At 48.0% G+C, this 17,308-nt stretch overlaps 1 protein-coding gene across 4 annotated transcripts in view; it reads left to right on the top strand.

Moving 5' to 3' along the window:
- RMC1 (regulator of MON1-CCZ1) overlaps nt 1-17,308 on the top strand; it is a 1,737,150-nt gene that overhangs the window by 86,544 nt on the left and 1,633,298 nt on the right. For all 4 annotated transcript variants that reach the window (XM_069620905.1, XM_069620903.1, XM_069620904.1 and 1 more), the window contains exon 4: nt 10,192-10,248. In XM_069620905.1, coding sequence (XP_069477006.1) covers nt 10,192-10,248 — 57 coding nt within the window. The remainder of the gene's footprint in view (nt 1-10,191; nt 10,249-17,308) is intronic.

The following is a 17,308-nucleotide window of genomic DNA, read 5'->3' on the forward strand; positions in this document are numbered from 1 at the left end:
TGTCCTCTGGATGACGTTCTGGCTTTTTCGGCGCACCTGGCTTGTTCTGGAGTCCAGGTGGGTGCTTGCTGCACATATTTGGCGGCCATCGGGGCTTACAAGAATTCCCCAGAGCACGTGTTTTTGGCAGCCCACCCAGTGGTTAAGGCCCACCTTAAGGGGCTTTCTAGAAAGGTTCCAGTGCATAGATCTCATACGGTCTGGGGCCTCAATGTGGTTCTGCCAGCTTTGCAACGCAAGCCTTTTGAGCTGATGGCTTCTGTGGACATCCACTTGGTGACGCTAAAGACTGTTTTATTGGTGGGTCTCACCTCTGCGTGCAGGCTTAGTGAGCTGCAGGTGTTGTCCTCATGCGAGCCTTTCACAGCGACAAGGTCATCTTGCGCACTCACCCAAAGTTCTTGCCCAAGGTGGTCTCCATTTCATTTGAATCAAGTGATCTACCTGCCAGTGTTCTTTCTGAATCCACAGCTGGAGGCAGGGAGGTCCCCGCTTTCTCTGATGAAATCCTTGATGAAGTCTGAGGCATTGTTTGTTACTTTCGAGGGCTCCTCCCCCAGCTTTCAGGCTTTCAAGGTTTCCATCGCCGGGTGGATGGTTCAGCCCATTTCAGAGGCATATACAGTCTTGGGCAAACCTGTTTCTGAGGGAATTCATGCTCGTGCTCATGCTGTCAGAGCCAAGGCCATGGCCGTTGCTTTTCAGAGACATGCTTCTTGGGATGTCATCACGAAGGTGGCTACTTGGGCCACTCTGTCAGCCTTCTGTAAGCACTACTCACTGAACACCAGCTCCAGGCGCAATGCAGAGTTTAGTCAGGCGGTTCTGAAGAACCTTTTTGCTTCATCTTACATATGAGAAAGGCTATCACAGCTCCATCCTATGTTTCTTGTTTGGTGGAATCGTCCACAAGGACGGAGGAAAGGGGATGGGACGTATGAGTAATTAAAGTTACTCACTGTAGTGACTAGAGTACTCATATTTCATAGTCCCCCTTCCTCCATACGTCCGTCCTACCTTCCCCTGCTAGTATGCCAAGGACTAATAGGTAACAGTGTAGACAGGTACCTAAGCGTCCGATGTGTTCAAAGGGGACTGAGGTGAGGCGCCACAGGGCAGGGCCTCTGCGGGGCATCCCTCGCCCCAGTCTGCGCCCCTGCATGTTATACTAAATTTAAAGGGGAAGCTCAATTTTCCGCTGTCAAAGGTTCCTGTACCGTCCCCATGTTGGGGGAAGCCCACAAGGATGGAGGACAGGGGACTATGGACTATGAGTACTCTAGTCACTATAGTGAGTAACTTTAATTTTCCGACTTTTGGGCCACGAGCAACCCTGATCACCCATCTACTGCTCGCTGCAATAATAACTAGGGCACAGTTTTGGAAGACACAGGAGGGCCCCCGAATTGCATACTAGCGGACCAACATATGGGATATTTTGGACATGGAAAGAATCACAGCACTAGTGACTAATTTGATTCCCAAACATACCAGGATATGGTCCCCCTTTGTAGAACACGTGAGGGATAGAGAGGCTGTGCTATATAGACTGCGACCGCTGCTTAACCTGTTCCTCGGTCACAGATTCTATGGGGAAGACTGAGAAGTTACACCAGAGGGGGTGGGGAGGGCTGGTTTATGGGGTATTGGGCTACCAGGGAGCAAAGAGATTTTAGTAGAGATTGGCCACACAAATGCAAGAGATGGAGTACGTTACAAGAGCAGTGCTACACTAGCAGGAATTGTACCTAATGTCGTCTTGGGGTCTCTGTTGGGATTATTTATTTATTTGAAATGTTGTTCCTGCAGGGGATTGGGAGTGGGGTAAAGTAAAACAGTTTTTTTTACCAGTAACGTTGCCTTGTTATGTTGAACATTGTAACCAGCGTGATGATGAATCCTTTTTTTTAAAAAGGGTAGATGTCGCAATCACGACCTCATGGTACACATTGTGTGGTGGCGTGAGTCACATGATGCCCACGACAGAACGGTGAATAAAGGGGTTTCCCTGCGCATGCGCTGCAGAGTGCAGGCGGAGACAGGACGGAACGCACGTGAGTTTGTGTATCTGGGGGCGGCCGAGGGCTACCATCCTGCAATGCCGCTAGGCCTCACAACAATGGTGACGAGGAGGTCGCTCTCCTGAATCCACGTGTGCAATCAGCTGTGCTGACGGAGAGGTCTGAACGCTTGCTTCGTTCGATCGTAGCTGTGAAGGCACACAGAGGGAAGGTGAGACAGGCCCTGCAATGCCTTGTGAAAGGAGGTTGCGGCTACCCAGTTAAGGAAGTGCACTTGTGCCTCCAGCACAATTTTTGTAGCATCTGGGGGTGCATTTTGTCATTCCCCCCCAAAAAAAAAAGATTTTTTTCTTTCCTCTTTCTCCTGCTGGAAGAGGAGTTTTGAGAGTTTTTCTTTACACCTTCATTCTTAATTCTATTGACTCTGTTACTGGGCACGATTTGCCTCACGGTCGCGCTTTGTTGTGGCCCTTGATTGGAGGAGGGTGCCTGTGCGCGCAGCGTGACATCACATTGTGCAGTTTTTCGCCAGCATAGAGGATGATCCCACAGCAGCCGCACCTGCCCGCCAATGGCAGGGGTGCATCGCCAACAAGGGTCACTGGCTCGTATGCCGGAGTTTGATGTTTTCGGCCTTGGGCCCCAGATGGAACCTGTGGCTGAAACACCTAGAGATGTACTTCTCTGTGGTTGGTGAGGTGGATGATCAGGTGAAGAAGTCAACACTATTGTACGCGGATGGGCCAGTGGTGCTGAAGATATTTGAGACCTTGAGGCCGGTAGATGGATCCTACAATGCTGTGAAGAACTCTCTAAGGGACCATTTCATCCCGTTGGTAAATTTGCACTACAAGAGGTTTGATGTGTCAGGGCGAGCAGCGGGACTCATTCCATGGTAGGCAAAGAAACCTAGCAACAACGTGCGCATGGGCTAGTGAGGAAGAGATGGTGCGTAACTAGCTGATTCAGGGATATGCCTCAGGGAAACTGAGGAGACAAATCCTGGGGGAGCTGGGACTCACCCTAGTGAGGATCCTTGAAATGGGGCGATCCTATGAGCTGGCAGACACAAGATCGTCCAAAATGGAGGAAGTCATGAAGATGGTAAAGCTGGAGAATGTGTGCACCATTGAACACCAGCAAGGCGCCAGAGGTGGTCGGCGATAAATGGGTCCCAGCAGAGACAAGGACCCAGAAACAACGGCTCAATGCGCATTGTGCAGGAATGACCTCCTGCATGCGAATGAATGCCGGGAAAAAGGGTGCATGTGTAGGAGATGTGGGTCAGTGGACCACTTTGCGCGCATGTGTAAAGCCCAGGGCCGGTTGCCACACCACAAGGTCCCGTCCAAATGAGCACCTTTGCTCAGAGACGTTTCCCAAGACTTGCACAGGTGGACCAGGATGAGGATCAGCAAGCGCATGACCAAGACCCTGAGGATGAGGAGGAAGACTTTTTTTTAATCTCCAACCTCAGTGACCTGAGAAATAAGAAAAAGAGACAACTGAGATGTGCAATATCAGTGGATGGCTGCGAGATCCCCGTGCTGATAGACTCTGGTGCATCAGTGAGTGTAATGGCAGTGGAACACTGAGGGACTACCAGGTCCACCGCCCCTCACACAGGCGATTGTAAGGATCTTTACTTTTGGCAGCAAACAACCTCTTCCCCTAAAAGGGGCCTTCCAAACACCATCAAGGTGAAATTCCTTGAAACCGACGTCAGCAAAGAGACACTGTTCAGTTGTGCCGCAGCGGAGGCCCAGAAGATTGTCAGCTTTGTGTATGGTGTTTACATAGAAGATATCCACAAGCTGCTGCAGAGATTTGAGAAGTATTTGTTGGCGTGGGTAAGTTAAAAGTTGACCCCGTCAAGCTGCACATAGATGAATACATCCGCCCTCTGGCGCTAAACGCAGGAGTGTCCCATTCAATCTCCGGGACCAAGTGGACAAGGAAATAGAAAGTCTAGTCAATATGGACCTCATTGAGACAGTGAAGGGGCCAACCCTGTAAGTGTCACTAATCGTGGTGGCCCGCAAGCCAAAACAACCGGATTCCGTCCGGTTTTGTATGGACATGTGCCTTCCCAACAAGGCCATTAAGCGAAAACGCCACATCACGCCAACCCTGGATGACATCATTACGGAATTACGAATCTAAGTGATTTGGCCGTGGCTGAAACTACCGCGGCCGAAATGTTTGCATGAGAAAGGTGCGATCTACCAAAAGTCATACAAACACACCCATAAAACCCCCCCAACCCACACCCTCCGCACACCCCCACCCTCAGCACACCCCCAACATAAACAAACCCCACTAACCTTCAGCTTCACGCTGGGTTCCTGCAGCAGCAGTTCCCTTTCACTTCCGTGATTGGGAACCGGCGCCACAGGGTCCCTTTTTATTTATTTATTTATTTACGGAAGGCTGCGGGGGTGGCCCCCGCTCACTATACCACAAAGTATAGTGAGCGGGGCGATGCGGGGGACACCCCTGCAGCACCTGTTTTCGTTTTTTTTATTTACAATGCTACCACCAAAGGTTCGAACTTTTGGTGTTCAAACCTTTGGTGGTAGCATATTTAGAACTTTTGGTCAGTGCGACCCTTTATTTTCGGTAAAATTGGCCTAGACCCGGAATTACAAGGGTGAAGTTCTTCTCTAAGTTGGACTTGAGAGCCGGCTATAATCAGGTGGTCCTACATCCCGAGTCGCTATACATCACAAAGTTCACAACCCACAGAGGCATGTATACCTATTAGTTTTGGCTACGGAAGTCTTTCAAAACATTGTGCGGGGAGTACTGGCCGACCTGGCCGGAGTTATTAACACGAGTGACAACATCCTGGTGTTCGCTGTGTCTGAAACCGAACACCTGGAGAGACTGGAGAAGACACTCGAAAGGATCCAGTCACTGGGACTGACTCTCCACAAGGAGAGTCATGTGAGTTTTTCAAAGAGAAAATAGAGTTCTTTGGCTTCGTTTTTCAGTAAAGGGGAGTGTCACCGGACCCCAAGAAGGTTAAGGAAATCAAAGAAGCAGTACCTCCAGAGCCAGTCACTGAGGTAAGAAGCTTCCTCGATATGGTAACATACTGCAGGCGCTTCATCCGGAACCTAGTGACACTGTCAGAGCCACTGCAAAAACTGACCAAGATGGAATGCACATGGCAATGGGGCCCGCTCGAACAGAATGCGTTCGAAGAGATCAAGGCGGCCCTGCCGGCCAAAGGCACCGTGCCATTTATCAATCCGGCCATGCCATCAGACATTGTGGTCGATGCAAGCCTGTTTGGACTGGGAGCGGTACTGTCCCAGCAGAACTCAAGAGGAGATGACCTGCCAGTAGCGTTTGCAAGCAGGGCGCTGACGGACACTGAACAACGATGCTCCCAGATAGAGCTGGAGGCCCTGGTGGTGCTCTGGGGGTGCATGCATTTCTGGGTCTACATACTGAGGCCAGTGTCTGCGGTGACCAATCACAAACCGCTGCTGCCCATACTAGCGGGATCGTCATCGAAGCCCCCAGCACGCTTTGAGCTATGGATGCTGGCGCTCCTAGAGTATGTCGTCTCTCTGATATATCGGCCAGGGGCAAACGATGCTACAGAGTATCTGTCCAGGCACTCTAGTCCAATGCGGAGAACGTGGACATGGATGTCGGAGTATGTGAAAATGGTGGTGGAGTCTAATGTTTCAAACTCCATGTCGGTGCAGGAGATGGCAGACCACTATACTGACGACGAATGCTTCTGTTTGCTCCAGAAAGTTCTCAGCAAAGGAGACTGAAAATGGGTCATTATGGGGTTGGACAGGCGCACGCAAGAGGCAAAGGTTGCACTAGAGCAACTCTGGAATGTGCGGAATGAGTTGTCCTTCTCTGAGTCGGGACTTTTGTTGAGGGTCCAGATGATGGTGGTACCGTCGGCGCTGGTGGACGAGGTCATAGCTCTGGCACATCACAGGCATCAGCAGTCCGCCAAAACCAAGTCATGGCTAAGGTTAAAGGGGAGGTTCCCCAATCTGGAACTGCTAGTTTATGAATTTGTGAGGAACTGCGTTTGGTGCCAGGCTCCAGCCCCTGTGCAGAAGGAACCACAGATCGAGTCTATGCCAAGAGGGGCAAAGCCATGGGACGTGGTGCATATGGACTTTGGCTCGGTAGAAAGAGAGATACACTTCCTCGTAGCGATTGATGAGTGGAGCCGATAACCGGAAGTGGAATTTATTGAGTCAACGTTGTTTGCGAACACTGTGCCAGCGGTGGAAAAGATGTTTGGGTTTCCGGAGGAGGTGTGCCCCCACTGCGGCCCGCCGTTCCAAGGGGAGTTTTGCAACATTCTTGAGTGAGTGTGGAGTCGGACACTCTATGGCCCATAGCTAATGAGGAAGCTGAGCGCTTCATCAAAGTGTTCAGGATAGCTCACGGACAGGAGAAATCTTTGCATCAAGCCCTCTATCAGCTTCTGAGGGAGCACAAGGCGACTCCACACAGGTCCACTAGTGTGGCCCTCGCAGAGGTCATGTTCCAGAGATGCCCATGCGGTCTCCTACCAGATGGCACAGACCGAGAGCTGTGGGTGATCGATGAGGAGCAGTTAGCCAATGACTGCCGGAGGCGGAACAAGAGGGAGACCATCCGGAGGAAGCTGTGACCGCCCGACATATCGCTGGTGAACGAGGTGCTAGTTAGGAACGGGCACCCGTAAGGAAAGATCTCGTTGCCCTATGACCCTGAGCTGCTGGATGTGCTAGGAAAGAAAGGGTCCATGGTGACGGCATATGACAGGCACAAGACACTCACCTGCAACTCCAGTTTCTTCAAGCGGCTCGGTGGCCATCACCCGGTCGACCAAAGCCCAGTGCAGGGTGAGACAGACCTGCGACCTAAATGCGCCTGGAGCCCTGAAGGAATGCCAGTTACGAACTCGGGTGGGGGAGGACGAGTTCAGAGCACATGCAGGTAGGAGATATCCACAGAGGGAGTCCTGATGCCGTCATCACGCCTGAAGGACTATGTGCTTGATGATTAACGTGTTGTTAACATTGAACTGGCGTAAGGCACGGACTGTTACAAGTGTGGCTGTTTAAAGTTTAGATACAATTATGTTAAGTTTAGATTTGTTGCTGCACTATCCTGTTTGGCTGTGTGATATTTTCATTGTTATGAAAAAGGAGGGATGTGGCGACTTTAGTCTCCTGATGCCCGCGACATAGTGACGCAATTCCGTTCGCGCATGTTTGTGTCTCTGCGGGGACCAGGGGCTACCATCTTGCAAGGCCGCTAGGCCTCACAACACATTGTTCCTAAAGAAAAAAATAGAAGAGCTTCTCGGAAAAGGTTTCTTTAGAACGAGCATATGGCCTATTTATAGTTTCCCACTCTTGCCTACCTCTGAAGGGAGAAGACTTTGAGTGCCAAACCGTCTGATTGTAGCCGACTGCGCTACAATGTGTGCGATAGTTGGTAACTGTTAAGTGTTAAAACCCCGAGGTAGCGAGGACATTGCTGGCCGCGATGATGTCACGAGCGCGATGATGTCACGAGCGCGATGATGTCACACACGTGGTAACTTCATTGCGCATACTTTAATGTGAAGCGTTGTTGGTCAATAAAATAACATGAAAAACATTTAAAAAATGTGTTTTTTTTAAAGTCCATGGATTTCGGCCGTATCTGTCGTAAAACTATGAATAACAGAAGGGATATCTACTTCAGAAATTGAGTGTTGGCTAATCAAAGAAGAGTCCCATTTCTAGTAAAACATAGGAGCCCGGTGAACAATTGTGAATACCACCTATAGTTGGGGTTCAAGCTGTGTGCACTCACGGTAATAACGAACAAAATATATAGCCAGTAATGCCAAACGTTGGCGTTACCCCCTAGGTACTGATGTTCTACAACTGAGTAGTGTGAGCTTGTGATGTCGATAGCGTGAGCTGGGAAAGGATTATATGTAAAAGATGAACTGAATAACATATATACAGTTATGAGCCTTATGGCCATTCCCACCCAGTTGCTGCTCCTCCCTGCCCAAAACACCTCCTAATGGGAACTCTTTGAGCTGCATTCAAGCATTGCCATCAAACGTTGCACTCGAAGTTCCTGCCAGTGGTTTGCCAAAGCAGTCATCTGACAGTGAATTACTTAATTGGAGCTGTAAACCTGCTACTGGTTGTGATAGAAATATCTTAACCAGGTCCACCTTCAGCCACTCGATTTATAAGCACTATGCATGTTCTTCACCGAAGTCTTGTTATAAACAAGCATGGGCAAAGGCAGCCGTTTTGGCTTGTGTATTGGTACTAGGTAGTTTCCAGACACTGCTATTAGATGTGCAGGTGCTCGCACCATTGTGCACCTGCTGCCATCAACGGCTAACTAATACCACCAGTTAATACTACTAAATCAGTGCCTGGCATGTGCCTTTCACATACCTACACCAAAGCCCAACCTGTTGGCATTGCCAATGCTTGTTTCTTTTGAGTAGGTATTTGCAAGGCACTGCCATAATGTTACTACCTGGTCATAACATGAACACAGGTTGAAAAGGGTGTTAGCAAATCACATAGTAAAGCAACATGACAACATGTAAATCCTTATAGAAGCACGGTGGGAAAATGAATAGCATACTGAATGCAAAATAATGCAGGTTTGAAAAAGTATTCTATTTAACAGCATTGTATACTTTCAGCCGTTTAAGACACGCAATACGATAAGTTGTGTAATCAACTCGGGTATGGAGGTTCTTTGTTTCCAACGTCCACCTCACCTTTATGGATGATGACTATTTGACTATTGACATGAAAGCTCGCACTCCTTTTTCGGCATGTCAAGCTAATGGACCTGGTCATTCGCACATCTTTGAAATGGAGATTTATTGTATTACTGCCTTTAACTGTTCAGATTTGCTAGCTAAAAGTGCTATGGGTCTTTCAGTTGGAAATGGCTCACCCTGCATAAGAATAGAAAAGGCTCTGCTGCTGTTGACAAAAGGAAAGTGTTCGCAAGGTCAGTAAGGTGGTGGCTTCTGAGCCACGGACGCTGAGTGTCTCAGCCTTGTGATGGTAATTGGGCAGGGCTGGATCATCCGTGCAGGGCAGAGTCAACATCTTCTGGGGTTTCGTGTACCCTTTGAACTAAAGGTATGCTATTTTAAAAAAAAAAACAAATGAACTAGTGGTATGGCGTACCAAATGATTTGTATAACATGTTCACCACTGCTTGGAACACACATTCAGTGTCTGGTTGTGTTTTCGTATACGCACGTGAAAGTCATTACTTGCATGCTATGTTACTGGGACGTTTACTGCACTGTGCTGCCATTTGCAAGATATCTAGGTGCTCTGGAAGATATGCAATATGACAAAACAAGCACCACGCCTTTTTTTACGGACTGCACACTAAGACAAAATCAGGTGGTTGCATGAATATGCCTTCCATGTGGCGTCATAAAAAATACCTTTTACAGACTACTCGTCACGTCATAAACAAAGGACGGTCATGGTATGTTTAGCCGCTTATCATTTTTTGGCCAATGAATAACGCCACGTTGCATTTCATGCAGTTCTTTATTCTTGACCCACACATCACACACAGTGTGGTTTCAATTTGAGTCGCACGACATGCCAGAGAGCACATTCCGTGTACTGTAGCATATGTGGAAGCAGAAGCCATTTTTTCAGGGTCCTGCTCTGTGTGCGCCATCGGGAGACGCAGGTTCATTATCACAAGCAGGTGGACGACTCCTGCAAGTTTTGGTTGTATCCCCTGAGCTTCTATCAAGGCTTACAACCAAAAGATCTGGGGCTATAGCCCCCACTCCCACCACTCAGACTCCCACCTAGCGACGCCACAGCAGGTTTGAGGCAAATGTTATGTGGAAGAAGAAAATCACACAGCTTGTACAGTTTATCTGGCCATTACTCATTCAATTTGTTTACAATGTATACCAATGATAATTTGTAGGGTTTACAATTATAATAACCCATTAGTGGATTGGCCAGTAGGCAAGTAGTAGCGCTTACTGACACCGATTGAGCTCTGTATGTATTGAATTGATATAAGAGACAGTATGGCATTGCGTTTCTTGGCTGTTAGGCATGTACGTTACTTCAATACCCACCGAAATGTTCAGCATCGGGTTTGACTTTTTTTCTTTCTCTAGGACTTTGTGAACTTCATTCCAGACAGCCCTCAGATAGATTATTCACAAGAGTGCAAGGTAAGTCAATTCAATTAAATCCATAACATTTTATTTGGAGTAAAAATCTCCTTAAAAGTAAATGTCACAGAAAAATAAAACTGATAAGAACAATTACAAATACATAGAAATGAACATTTTCATTCGTAGTTGACATCATAAAGTCAATTGAATTACAGTACCTTCGCACTAATGTCACAGATGGCACAAAAATCACTTGCAGTCTCAGAAGCTGTTCAAGGGTCTTTATTGGAGATTTTATGGACTCTCTAACACTCTATACACTGTCCATCCTTTAGTGTATTAATAGGATTTGAGATGATACCTTACAAATACCCTTTGTGATTCAGGCTCCGTCTAACAAAAGGTGGGCCAGGAGGAGAGCTCAGGGGGCAACGCGTTTGTCTTGAAAGCAAGACCACGCAGAGAAGCACAGCTTCGAATCTTGGCCCCAGCTTAGAGACTGCTCTCTGGTATTATTTGCAGAATAAAAGATGAATTAATAAATTTTTACGCGCTCACTCTCGCCTGTCCTTTTCTACTCTTTCCTCTTAAACACTCAAACTCACTCATCCCACCCATCTCCAGTCCCTTCTATGTTCTGACTCCTCCTAGGTCTGGCCTCCACCCTTTGATGTTGCTCCTTGTTAGGGAGAATTCTCAGAAATGTGCTAATTCCGCTCTACCTTAGAGACCCCCAGCACCTTAGCTGGATTTTGAGGACTTTATTTTTTTACCTGGAGAGAGAGACCCTTTTCCCACTCTCTCATGTATTTTTTCTGTGATATGAACACTGTTTATTTTGGTTGTGGAGTCTGAAAAACTCCATAGGCATCTTCTTTTTACATTGTGATACCCAGCACCTTCAGTGCAGTGGCACAGGGAAGTCTTTCAGATTTCCCAAAGGTTTAAATACCTTTCTCTTGGAGAACTACTGTTTCCAGGAGCAGTAAAGTGAAATTGACTGCGTTTACATTTTGTAACTTTCTAGGCCCAGCACACACCATTTTACAATAGGGTGCTGGAGGGGTTACTTAGTATCCCCTTTGTCTAGTTTCTCATGTAACATTTTTATGTTACCCTTTCCTCGTTAAATGGTTGGTGGCAATGGTTTACTTTTAACTACCGTGGTGTACTTTTACTGCAGGCTGCGTTCGCAGCTGCAGTAAAGCACCGAGGGTGCCATTTTTGTCAAAATTGCCCTGGTCTTCTTTTTTTGCCATTTCTCTGCGGAAAGGTCCTTCTTGAGATTTACTCTGCACGCCAAACCAGGTTTGGTCCCTTTGTTCGTTTTGTCTTTGGCGGGATTCAGTGTGAAGCCCGCCTCTGGCTCCAGTATGTCTGGCGGGGGCAGGAAGGGATGGAGGTGCCCGAAACTCTCTGTGCTTAATCCCCTTGGTTACAGGAATGCAGCCAAATGTGATTGGCTGGCAGCTAGCCTGCTGTTTGACTGGCAGCTCGGCTGGAATGAATGGGAGAAACCTGCATAAAAGGCAAGGCTTTTTGGCTTGGAAGGCAGAGTCGACCACTGGACGAAGGAAACCTGAAGAAGAACTTGGAAGAGACGCCTACTGCAACTCCTGGACCTCTGGTTTGCACGGTGAAGCCCTGCTGCTGTGCTGAAGCTCCAAATTAGTCTCGACTAGAGAAGCCCTGCAAGGACGACTTCTCCCCTTGAGTTGGTGGGACCAATCGACTCCAAGTAAGCCCATCTGGACATCCTCTCGAAGCTGGTTGCATTTCCACTGCTGCTGGAACCGAAGAGCCAGGGAGAGGAACACCAAATTGTGTGCGTTGCTTTTAAGTTGGCCAAGAGCTCCAGGAAGCAGGACTGACCGAGCCTGAACCACCTCAACAGAGTGCTGGACCCCAGATGCAAGGAAAGCCCATCTCAACAGCCAAGAGTCAGCAGTGGTGCAATTTGCTGAGACGCGAGGAGCTGAAACCGCGAAGTGCCACTGAATTGAAGTTGATCCTTTTCTGTCACCGACTGTCCCTTTGTGTTGCAGGAGTCCCCAGAAGTCCTCCCTCTTGTCCCCACGACTGAGGCCCGGGAACAACAGGATCTGCTGAGCCACAGACGAACAGAAGCCAGCTGGAACCATTTCCTCAAACCAAAGGTACTGTATAGTCTAAGAGAACTTACCTCTTGTTGTGGTAGCCTTACTTGATCTCAGTTAAGACTTGTCTGGGTTGCTTCTCTAGAGTTGCTAACAGCTTCTTTACCTCACTGTAACGCTCACCTTATTCCCACGGAGGCGCCGACCTGTTCTGGACTGCTATGACCTCTTCTAAGGTGATGCGCAGGACTCGGAAGACGGACTGGACCAGACCCCCAAACCTCGCCTGCCTGGCCCGTAGAAGAATCCTTCTGTAGATGGAAAAGGGGATTAACTGTCTGCTGGATAATGTGTCGGATTCCCCCCCTTACCCCTCTCACACTCTTCGAACCCCCTCCGCGATTCCCCGTAGAGTCTCACCTTAGAGTCTGAAAGGACGAGCTCTCCATCCTTCTTCCGATGCAGGGGCGCGTTGATTTCCAGTTACTTCACTGGATCTCGGGTTTGGTGAGTATTCAACTCCGCTTGACTTTTCCAATATGAGGCCGTAAGTATTCAGTTGCAAAAGTTCAAGCCTTAATTGTCCGTTGTCCTTTTCTCTATTTCAGATGCAGGATGAAGAATCCGCGTTGAGGAATGGATTCGCCGAAGGTAAACTCGGGTGAGTCTTTTTGATGGATGGTTCCCTTAGTGATCTTGCTTTCACCCACTAATGCGTGTGTCTTTTTCCCCTTAGGGGCCGGGGTACGGAAGTGCCAAAGAAGCGGCGCCGACCCGAGGTGAGGAAAGATTGTCCCAACAATAATCAGGTAAGTCTTAAGGTGGAAGAATCAGGGCTTCCTCAATCTGTTCCTTCGCTCACCTTTGTTTTGTCTCTTTTTCTCCTTAGGCGTTGAAAGGCGACGGATGGTGCCAATGGTCGCTGAAGAGCCTGAGGGCGCCTCGTGAAGGTGAGTGGAACGCAGCGCTGCAGCGATCGATGCGATGCGCTTCTAAAAATAATGTCTTTTCTCAGGATCGTCGGAGTGATGGTTCCGGACTCCGGATGGAGGTAGGTAAAGTTCAATTATTCACCTTTCTCTCCTTTCCTTCCTTTTCAGGTGTTCCAGGTTGCAGGCGGGCGTGGCTGGAGCGAGGATGCAGGAGCAGACACGGTGAGCGTCCAGCTGCTAGATGCAGAACAACGCGAAGCGTGAGCTGCTGTCTGGGCGTGGTTTAAATAGCCCCCAAAGTAGTTCCAGGTAAGTATTCTTCCTCAGCCACGCCCGAGTGGTAAAATAGTCCCATAGGTAAAATAGTCCCTTTCAGACCTCAAGGAGGTCTGGATCCGGCAGCATGGTCTGCATCAGGTAAGTCCATCCAAGCACTCCCATAATGAGCCTGGCGCCTATGGTGCCAGGACTGGTGCCTTCTATGAGCTTGGCGCCAAAGGAGCCAGGACAATGTCCAAAGAGCCCCTATAAGGGGTTGCTGCGTCCCTCCCTGGGGACATGATGTCTGCTTTCGGGGACGCTGGTCCTGAACTGGCTTCCCGGGAGTTGGCATCATGACACTCACAAGCCTAATCAGCTTGTGGCCCTACATTGATTTCTTCTTTTCTACAAAGATTTCTAAAACATTTTGCAAGACTTTTACCTACCTGTAAGAAGTGCTTCAGCTCACCTAGACTTTTGCCCAATTGACTTTGGCCTGGCCTGGCTTCCTGTATGACTCTTCTTCCCTCTGACTTGGTGTTTTGCCCTCCTTCCAGGAAGGGGTTTACTTACTTTGCATTGGGGGTTACCAAAAGTACTTACCTGCTTCAGAATATTTGTGTGATCTCTTGTTGTGTTCTAACAACCTTTTTCTTTGCCATTCACCTTGACATACTCCTAAGTATTTCTCTAAATGGAACCGTGATATGATAATGTCCACAGAGTCCTAGCTATTCAAGTCACCTGAGGGTGCAGGAAGTGTCTGTGTGCCATCTGTAAATGGGTATTTGCTGAGTTAGAGAAACTAAGAGTGTGTATTTTTTGTGTGTATTTTGGGGTGTATTTGTGCGTTACTATTTCCCCTTCTGAAGAAGGCTTACTCAAACTGACTTTTAAATAAATTAATAACTGTTTAATCAAGAAACCTTGTGTATAAGCGTTTTTTTGAATACTTGTCACTGAATCTCTGTGTAACCCCCCCTACTGCTCACATTGACCCCTCTTGAGATCAGCCTGGCTGCTCATCACGCTACCAACCTGTGTAGTACAGACTTATACCAAAGGTTGGGTTCCTATTGCCAGGAGGTCAAGGTTGTTGTAGTGCACCCAAAGGGTACTGCTCCAAATCTTGCCTAATACTCCTCCTTCCACTACTGTACTTCTACATTCTCCACACTAGTACTTCTTCCTCCACTCAGCTACTCCAACCTCCAAACTACTACTGCCTCCTCTATACTACTACTCTCTCCAAACCACTTCTCCCATCTCAAAGTACTTAAACTCCCTCCTTTCACTTAGTATCATCCACTTCACAACCACTCCTTACCCTAATCTTTGTACACCCTTGCCACACAGACACTCACACTGCAGTAGCACTTCTACTCTTTATCCACTACCTCACTTGTACCACAAATCGCATCTGCAATCCACCGCTCCTTCCTCCCCTCTTGGTTGTCCTCCACCTCTGACCTTACCCGAGTAACCCACACTTCCTACTTCTATTCCCCTATATCACACACTGGAAATTTGGGACCAAGAAGTATGCCAAGACCAGATGCTCAAATGTCCACAATTTTATTAGGCACTATGTATTGGGGTGGGCCAACTTGGATATAAACCTAATCTTCCCCAAATAATTAACAAAGTACAGGATACCATTCTTTCACAAATGTCTCTCACTCAGTTGTTCTCGTTCTCCGACCATTCTCAGAGTGGTCAGGCTTTCGAGTCTCAGCTGTCACTGCTCCAAAGTCCCAGAGGAGTTACCTCACTCCACCATATTAATACAAGCTGCGGGATGTACCAAGCTCTTCTTTTTGTGCCGTTAAGCCAGGTGCAGGCTTTCCGGGATCCCGTATCCCAAGATTAAGCCAGTCCTTGACATTCTGCAGGACGCCCTAGGTTCTCTAACATTTGGTGTTGGGGTTAGTCAGTACAATGTGCACCAATCCCTACTAGAGTTCCTTCCTGACCCTGTTCTTCCGACCACCTCTGTGAACTGATATTACGCTCTTTGGTAAGTCAGACTCAGGAGACGGACAAGGTGGCATTTTGGGTTACATCATTAAAAAAAAAATGGAAACACACAAAACCTATACTATCCGTAGATTTTTTCCATTTCGAGATTCTTATGGAAAAGTATGAAAGGGTGCTTGTCAGGATGTCTTTACCAAATAATCCAGTCTGCCGTCCAGAATACCTATCCTGTCCTGATTGCTGTCCCTACCTCTCTGAACTAAAAAGGACCCGACTTAACGAAAATGTATCATAAGGGTCTTCTACCCAAGTGATTGACTGGTGGCTGGTTTTTGAACCCATCATAATGTATTTGTATCAGAAAAAGAATTCTCGCCTGATGCACAGTCCCAGCAAAACACATCAGCAAATGTCTCTTCCAACTTCCTTTATCATCCTTGGTCAGTCTCTTTCTCCCTGAATGGCCAGGGACTTTGGCCTATTCTCAGGTCTTCGTCAACCTTTTGGAATCTCCTAATTATTAGGCCCAGATCAGGCCTTCTGTTCGGTTGGTTGTCCAGGGAACTGTGAGTGTTCAGAAATGAGAGACGGACACAAAGTTGTACTGTTCTCAACATCCACCAGGTTTATTTATCAAAAAGGGTGGCATAAAGGCCGATCTGTCCCCATCATAATGAGAGTGCCCCTATGTTCTGACTTGAGTGTCGTGTAGACCGTTGAAACCTCCGTCCTCAAGTGACGCACAGGGGAACTAAAAGAAACCCGCTGTGCGACCTTTGGGGCCACAGGTGGGAGATGGTACTTCCCGGATCCACGGAACCTCTGGAACACCGATGCTGCTGTCAAAAAGAACGAGGTTAAGTACCAGGCAATTACAATATATCTCAAGAACCAAAGGATCTGAATAGTCTTACCTATCCGGTGTTTGAAAAACCCAGGAAACCTAGGAAGGAGGTTCGAGACTCAGATGAGGCGGTCCCTAGAACAAGAGGACCGCAGAGAAGCGTGGATGCAGGATAAGCCACCTGTAGGACTGAAGGCGTGACTTGAATCCCAAAAGGGAAATGGCGTAGAAGTTCAACAAGGTACCAAGGGATGATCCGAAGACAAGTTAGGGTTGTGTCAGAAATCCAGCAATAGGTAAGCAGTTCCAAGCAAAGGTACAAAAGGGTAATCCGAAGGAGTCCAAGAGAGAGTTCCAAGATCAAGGTAAACCAGTAGTGTTATCCAAACGTAGCGCCAACCAGGGTCTGAAGACAGCTGAGAAGCAATGAGTGTTCCGTGCATCAAGCCTTATATACTGTGCTTTTCGGGCTCATGTGACGTCCACCAAGGTCACGTGGGAAACGTCACTCTGGATCACGTGAGCAAGTGAACGATCGGCGTGGAGGTGTCACGCCGCCCCTTCTCCTGTATGTTCTCCATGGCAACTGCCAGTGCAGGAAGGGCTGCAATCGAGCCCATAAATCGTACCTGGTACGGAGCTTTCGGTCCTTTGGGTAAACCGAATCACATGAGCCTCGAACCCTGCAGGGAGGTGTTGGGGAAATGTGAGCAGTGTTCTGGTGTGCAGAGGATCGCCTAACACCCTACCTACGAAACTAAAGCACATTGACCTTGTGTCAAAATGGTATCTGACCCTCACACTAGCATATACAAAAATGTGAAAGTTAAAAATAGGTTACGTTGATTAGTAGGATTTGGTTAACGGAAGCGGCTGTCCCGTGAAGCTTGTGGGCTCAGTGCGGCTTGACGCCCCGTAACGTAGCTTTGGGAGAGGTCCTTTCCTCGAATCAGCTAGGCTAAGCTGTTGGAGTTGGTGCACCAGAAAATAAACTTGCTGCTGAATCT

This window comes from Ambystoma mexicanum, chromosome 5q (assembly GCF_040938575.1).
Source record: "Ambystoma mexicanum isolate Mex_15411 chromosome 5q, UKY_AmexF1_1, whole genome shotgun sequence".
NCBI lineage: Eukaryota > Metazoa > Chordata > Amphibia > Caudata > Ambystomatidae > Ambystoma > Ambystoma mexicanum.